We start from the raw sequence: 7,500 nt of genomic DNA on the forward strand, positions 1-7,500 counted from the left end.
CTTGTCAACACACGTAAACACTCATTAAAAAAGTAACTTTCGACCGAGTCTTAATCTCTCTCTCTCTCTCTCTCTCTCTCTCTCTCTCTCTCTCTCTCTCTGTTCATATGATCTAACAGTGGCGTATTTAACGAGAAAGGAGAAAAAAATCACTTTTCCTTCAGAACTTCATTCATTTATTTATTTTTCCAAGTTCTTTTCTTACACCTGTCTCTGAATCTCTTTGTTCATTCACACCTGAAACGAGGTATCTAATCTTCCTTCTTCCCTTTTACATCCTTTTTTTATTTAAAGTTAATCACAAAAGCATAATTAATTTCACTATACTTGTTACTCTTTCTTCATCTGTTCCTTCAATTCTCACTCCTCCATCTACTCTTACAGGTAATCCCTCTATCAATATCATAACTCATTTCTTAGTTAAATGAGCTACACTACCCTTTTATTTATTTATTTGGCTCTCTTTTATATAGGTAATACATCTCCCATATATACAGGTAACCTTCCTTTCCTTTAGCACCTTTCATTCAAGCTTGTCTTCTTTCCTTCATCTTCCCCTCCCTTTCACATACTCGAGTATCCATTTCATTTTTCGTTTCCTTCAATCCATTCCATCTCACTCAAGTTTCTCTTCTTTCTTTCATCCACTCTTCTACTTTAACACTTCCTCATCTTTACGAACACAAGATTGAACTACAAAAAGCCACATTGTCCAATATTCCTACACCAGTCGTATCCTTCTCTCTCAATACACCCCAGCAGTGCAACCCCCAGAGCTGCCCACTTCTCTGTCCTTCCCTCTGGAGACTTCTCGGTGCGGGTCATAATGTAATGGTCATGCCTCGTCCTGGAGATGCTCTGCTTATTGGCTTCGTCCTCTGTTTGGCGTGCAGCTGTGAGAGGTGTGTCTAGTGCCAGTGGCAGTGGTAGTGGTGGTGGTGGTGGTGGTGGTTAAGCTTAGTGGTATGTAACCTCATTATACGGTTGTGTGTGTTTGTGTACTTGTAGTGTGTGTGTGTGTGTGTGTGTGTGTGTGTGTGTGTGTGTGCGTGTGTGTGTTTGTTCTTCGCTGTCTATGCCCGTCTATCTTTCTAGCTTTCTGTCTGTCTCTCCCTGTCTGTCTGTCTGTCTCGCTTTCGTGGATGTCAGACTTATTCGCTAACTGCTTAACTGGCTAGCTGGTTGACTCTCTCTCTCTCTCTCTCTCTCTCTCTCTCTCTCTCTCTCTCGTAGACATAGTATGGTGCTTTCTTTTCTTCTCTCTTCACCACCACCACCACCACCACCACCACCACCGTTACTGCCGTCTCCTTTCCTCACAACCACCACCACCACCACCACCACCACTGCCGACCTTGTGATGTTACAGTGGCTCCCAGATGTGGTGTGCGCGAGACTCACTCATGGCAGCTTGTGTAGTTAATCGTGGCTCAATTGTCAGGGCGTGGAGTGAGTGAGTGTCGCGGGCTAGAGAGGAGGCGACCGCGGTGAGGTGAAGCAAGAGGAGGCTGTGTGGTGGTGACTTGTAGTGATGGTAATGGTGGTGGTGATGGTGATGCAGGTGTCCTTCGCAACAATGGTGATGACAAAGAGTGATGGTGACCGTGGCGACAGGTGTTTGTGGCGGTGGGTTATGCAGGTGTGTGTGTGTGTGTGTGTGTGTGTGTGTGTGTGTGTGTGTGTGTGTGTGTGTGTGTGTGTGTGTATAAGTACAGTATGTAGGTCAATACGTGTAGATGTAGGTGAAGCGGTTTTGCGCTTGTGTGCGTGTGTACGTGCGCGTATGTCCCTGTGGTGGCTTTAAAGCATTAGAGAGAGAGAGAGAGAGAGAGAGAGAGAGAGAGAGAGAGAGAGAGAGAGAGAGAGAGAGAGAGAGAGAGAGAGAGAGAGAGAGAGAGCGCCGTCAATCGCAGAGAGAGAGAGAGAGCGCCGTCAATCGCAGAGAGAGAGAGAGAGAGAGAGAGAGAGAGAGAGAGAGAGAGAGAGAGAGAGAGAGAGAGAGAGAACTCACGTGGTAGCAGCAGCAGCAGTAGTAGTAGTAGGAGCAGCAACAGTAATGGAACAAAAACATAGAAACACTACAAGTCTTACTCGCGAGTGTTTATCTTGCGTTGTGTTGCGTTACGTTGTGCTGCCAGAGTCTTCCCTTCCATTCTTCCCTCACTCGTGGCATCCATATACCCTACGCATCACCTGTCTCTCTCACATCCTTGTCGTCGCCCATACGCGCAACAGACCCCGCTGCCACCAAATATGCTTCTCCTTCGGCCAATCCCACCACTGCCACCAATTTTTCCTCGCCTATGTCTTGTCTTGTAAACCTTCGCAGTATGTCACAAGAGAGAGATGGTTACTGGTGAATATTGTAAAGGACTGCACCTGGTTCACGTAGGATGCGGCCTTCACTTCCTGGTTATGTGTGATTGCCTGGCTCAGGGCATGCTGCATTGTATGTTAGTGTATTGAGAGAGTTTCAAGGGGGTAGACTTGGAAATGTGAGAATGAGACATTTTGTGCACAAGATTACATGCAAGATTAAACGTAGTGTGATGTGTCTGTTCCTCCTCGTGCGGTGTGTGTAAGAGAGAGAGAGAGAGAGAGAGAGAGAGAGAGAGAGAGAGAGAGAGAGAGAGAGAGCAGCTACGTAATTAATCGATGGTTTCCGAAGCTAAGGTTTAAATACGCAGCTTTAATACTATATGACGATGATTCTCTCTCTCTCTCTCTCTCTCTCTCTCTCTCTCTCTCTCTCTCTCTCTCTCTCTCTCTCTCTCTCTCTCTCTCTCTCTCTCTCTCTCTCTCTCTCTCTCTCTCTCTCTCTCTCTCTCTCTCTCTCTCTCTCTCTCTCTCTCTCTCTCTCTCTCTCTCTCTCTCTCTCTCTCTCTCTATTTACTTTCAATTACCTTAGGCAAATTCATGGTGGGAAGAGAGAGAGAGAGAGAGAGAGAGAGAGAGAGAGAGAGAGAGAGACGTTGCTGCCTGGCAAGGAGAGTGAGAGAGAGCGAGGGAGGAATAGGCCAGCTTTAATCTTACACGTGATGTCCCAAGCCAAGGCTACTCGGAGAGAGAGAGAGAGAGAGAGAGAGAGAGAGAGAGAGAGAGAGAGAGAGAGAGAGAGAGAGAGAGAGAGAGAGAGAGAGAGAGAGAGAGAGAGAGGGGAGAGAGAGAGTAATAGAAAGACATGCGACATAGACAGAGTAAGACAGATGAATAAATTGCAAGATCAAGGCATACTCCTACATAGTTCGTGTAAACAAACGAACGTACAAACATTTTTGCCCTACAGGAAATAAACAAATCTAGTAATGAACTTGAAAATAAATGTGTAAAGAAAGTAAGGAAGAAATTGAATAGAACAACAGCCAGCAAGAAAGAAAAAAAAAAAAAAGAAACAAGAATTCACGATAAATCAGAAAAAGAAAAAATGAAAACAAACAAAACAAAATGAAAGAAAAGAATATATACGTACATATACACGAACGTTTATCAATACAAACATCTTTTTTTTTTCCAATCTTTTATCTCTTTCCTTGTTCCCTTAATGATAAACGTATTATTTTCTCTCATATTTGCCTTTTACCTCGACCATTAATCTTCGGACCTCCTTTCCTTGCCTGCCTCCCTCATCCACCTCACCTTTCTTCATCCTTACCTTACCTTACCTGACGCGCCCTTACCTGTAATGAGTCCGTCGTGTTCACTTCCTTGTCTGCAGGTTAGTTACGTGAGGCTCCGAGGACTCTCTCTCTCTCTCTCTCTCTCTCTCTCTCTCTATCTATCTATCTATCTATCTATCTATCTATATCTATTTCTCTGTGTGTGTGTACAGGGTGTCACAAACAATGTCACCAGACAGAATAACAAGATGTATGTGCCGCGCTTCAGGACTGATAGTGGTGAGCGGCGTCTTGTCGTACTTGGTGCTAAGCTGTGGAATGGCCTCCCTACCTCTGTCACACAAGCTCAGTCGTCAGGCTCATTTAAGTCTATATTGAAAGCATCTTTTAGGGAACAATACTTAGTGCTACTGTCTTATATGGCATATTCATATGTCACTATTTTATTGCACGTTTTTTTTTTTTATTGTCTTGTGAGCCTTGTATGATTTTATTGATTTTACGTCCATGTCTCATATTTTAGCCTTCTGAGGAGTAAATGATACACGTATATTATTTTCATTTTTGTTTTACTTGATAAATATTATGTTTTACTTATATCGTTCTTATATTTTACATTTGGTTGTTATTGATTTGTCATATATCGTTGTAATTATTTATGATGCGAGTAGTAACCACATTTGGTGGAGTAAATCTCTCTCTCTCTCTCTCTCTCTCTCTCTCTCTCTCTAATTGTTTTTGTTTGAGTCAAGTTTCAGAACATCGACAGCGTGGTTGTTTGCTTTGATGAGCGCCGTCCGAAACCTGTCACGAGTGTTTTACCTGTTGACTGATTTACTGTGTGTGTGTGTGTGTGTGTGTGTGTGTGTGTGTGTGTGTGTGTGTGTGTGTGTGTTGGCTTGGCACGCACTTGCTCACACTTTTCTCTCCCATGCAGGAAGTGACTGACCAGCACCGTGACACTCACCGCCAGCCCTGAGGTGAGTACATTAGTAGTGCTAATAGTAGTAGTAGTAGTAGTAGTAGAAGTAGTAGTAATAGTAGTGGTGGTGGTGGTAATCGTAGTAGTAATAGTAGTGGTAGTGGTGATGGTGAGGCTAATAGTATTGAAACTCATAAAATGTTAGGAAATTAACTATTTATGTCCAATTCTCAACACAAACAAACATTCTTACAACCTATAATTTCGCAGCGAGACATTCCAGGTACGAAACACCTTGTGGCGAAACGATAAAGAAAAAAAAAAAAAAAAAAAAAAAATAAAACTCCACACCTGCTTTTGTACACCACCGAAGGAAGACAAACAACCATCTACAAACAAATTATCCACTTCAGAAGTCACCTCATTATAAACTCTTGAAAAAAAGGACACGGATTTTTTCTTTATTTTTCTCTTCTCTCTTGTCCTCTTTTCGTGGGTGACTGACCTGCCACGGCCCTTGCTCAGAGTGGCCGCAGGGGGAGGAGGGGGTGAGTGTAGACATGCACGTTCCCTCACGTTCCCTAGCGTCTCTTGGGCGTGAGGAGGAGGAGGAGGAGGAGGAGGAGGAGGAGGAGGAGAGCACTACTAGCGTTCGTGCGAAGAGAAACAAATTAACAGGTTACGGTTTAGGCAGACTGGCTTCATGTTTGCATTTGCTTGTGTGTGCGTACGTGTGTGTGTGCTTATGTGTGTGTTTGTGTGTGTGTGTGTGTGTGTGTGTGTGTGTGTGTGTGTGTGTGTGTGTGTGTGTGTGTAAGAACTATATACACGTAGGAACAACTTTATCGTGAGTATGATCGGGAGGGCTTTTATCACAGCACTTTAGATTCACGTAGGAGATTCAGTGATGCTGGTGATGATGGTGTTGGCGGTGGTAGTGGTGATGGTGGTGACTCAGGGCTTCATCACAGAGATCAACACTACATTCTCACCACGCACGAACAGCTGATTAACATGCCTCTTCCTTATTTCCCTTTTCTTCCTCTTCCTTACCATTTTTTTTCCTGGCACTCTGCTCTCCCTCCCCATCAACATTCACCTCCTTTCTTTCCTTACGCCCTTGGGAACCAGAGCCGAGGGTGAGGCGGTGGGCGTCCTGTGCCTCGCTTGTACCTGCGTTTCTAGACACCTGTACTGATTTGATCGCTGCAGCCTCCATTGCTTCATGCCCTCCTATCACTCTGCGCTTCTCCTCCTTTATTCCTCCTCCTCTTCCTCTCGCGCCTCCTCCTACCGGTCCTGCCGCCCCTCTTCTTCCTGTGGGTTCCTCGTCTGAACTCGTGTCCGTGGTACCGGGTGAGTCACGGATGCTTAGGTCACCCACATGCATGAATCCACTGACGTCACCTGCAGGAGAAACAGATGCGTGAGTGATCAAGAGAGAGAGAGAGAGAGAGAGAGAGAGAGAGAGAGAGTCAGAAGTAGTGCAGGTACCTAATAAACCAATCATGACACACACAACAGGTGAGATCGTATCGTTTTCTTGCGCTCTGTTGAAATTGTCTCGTTTTTTTGTTCCTCACTTTTTTTTTCTTCTTTTTGCCGCGACGAAGTTACTAGTTGTTCTGAAAATTACTCTCTCTCTCTCTCTCTCTCTCTCTCTCTCTCTCTCTCTCTCTCTCTCTCTCTCTCTCTCTCTCTCTCCCATCAAGGGGCGTGTCTGGGTACTCCTTGACCTTTACTCCAGATGTTTCCAGTTCATTTATGTGCATGTACTTTATTTTTCGTCTCTCTCTCTCTCTCTCTCTCTCTCTCTCTCTCTCTCTCTCTCTCTCTCTCTCTCTCTCGGGTCAAGGGTTAAGGTTTTTATCTGTGACGCGTTAACATTGAAGACATTAGTACTGTAGTGGTGTTTATATGATCATTATTTATGTTTGTCTTTATTTTTTCCCTTTTCCTTGCTTTCATCCTCTTTATTGTAAAGTTACTCTGGTCTGTTATTATCTTATTTACTTCTTTCCGCTCCTTTCTTTAGTTTTTTTTTTTTTTTTTTTTTACTTAATTATGTTGATAGTTTTAAATGCTTTCTTCTTTCCTACTTTTCTTTATTTTATCTTTCTTCTTTCGCTCACTCCTTCATTCTTCCTTCTTTACTTCTTTCTATATGTGTATTTTTCGTAAGTAAAAGAACTGCGCACACACACACACACACACACACACACACACACACACACACACACACACACACACACACACACACACACACATGCATTCAGTACACATCACCAGCCATCATACATCACACATATACTATCTATCCACAACACAACGCGTGCATACGTACATACATACATACATATATGCATACAAACACACACGTGGTAGGTACTGATAACATATACACCTAAATTTGCACTCTCTCTCTCTCTCTCTCTCTCTCTCTCTCTCTCTCTCTCTCTCTCTCTCTCTCTCTCAGCATGGTGGAGGAAGAAGAGGATGAAAGAGAATGAAAGAGAAAGGGTAGACGAGAGAGAGAGAGAGAGAGAGAGAGAGAGAGAGAGAGAGAGAGAGAGAGAGAGAGAGAGAGAGAGAGAGAGAGAGAGAGAGAGAGAGTAGTGAAAGTCTATCAAGATGGTGGTAATGGTGGTGGTAGTGGTGATAATGGTACTTGTTACTAGAATATTTGTTATAAAGAATTGTTTTTACTCGGCATAATTCACTCTGGTATGAAGCAGGAAGAGAATCGACTCAAGGAGGAGGAGGAGGAGGAGGAGGAGTTGGTGGTGGTGGTGGTGGTGGTGAGCGGCGAGCGGCGACGATGAGTAGGACAAGGCAACCAGGGAGTGAGAGACGGAATATAATAGAAGACGAGAGAGAGAGAGAGAGAGAGAGAGAGAGAGAGAGAGAGAGAGAGAGAGAGAGAGAGAGAGAGAGAGAGAGAGAGAGAGAGAGAGAGAGAGA

General features: G+C 44.1%; 2 protein-coding genes across 8 annotated transcripts in view; one reads left to right on the forward strand and one right to left on the reverse strand.

Moving 5' to 3' along the window:
• LOC123519788 (ecdysone-induced protein 74EF-like) overlaps positions 1-7,500 on the forward strand; it is a 382,075-nt gene that overhangs the window by 190,322 nt on the left and 184,253 nt on the right. For all 7 annotated transcript variants that reach the window (XM_045281306.1, XM_045281301.1, XM_045281294.1 and 4 more), the window contains one exon: positions 4,555-4,597. The gene's annotated coding sequence lies outside the window, so the exon portion shown is untranslated. The remainder of the gene's footprint in view (positions 1-4,554; positions 4,598-7,500) is intronic.
• Positions 4,170-7,500, reverse strand: part of LOC123519790 (U7 snRNA-associated Sm-like protein LSm11) — a 19,608-nt gene continuing 16,277 nt past the window's right edge. Inside the window, exon 5 of the mRNA XM_045281307.1 lies at positions 4,170-5,946. Within this exon, the coding sequence (XP_045137242.1) occupies positions 5,549-5,946 (398 nt within the window). The 3' untranslated portion in view covers positions 4,170-5,548. The remainder of the gene's footprint in view (positions 5,947-7,500) is intronic.

This window comes from Portunus trituberculatus, chromosome 46 (genome assembly GCF_017591435.1).
Source record: "Portunus trituberculatus isolate SZX2019 chromosome 46, ASM1759143v1, whole genome shotgun sequence".
In the NCBI taxonomy this organism is placed as follows: Eukaryota; Metazoa; Arthropoda; class Malacostraca; order Decapoda; family Portunidae; genus Portunus; species Portunus trituberculatus.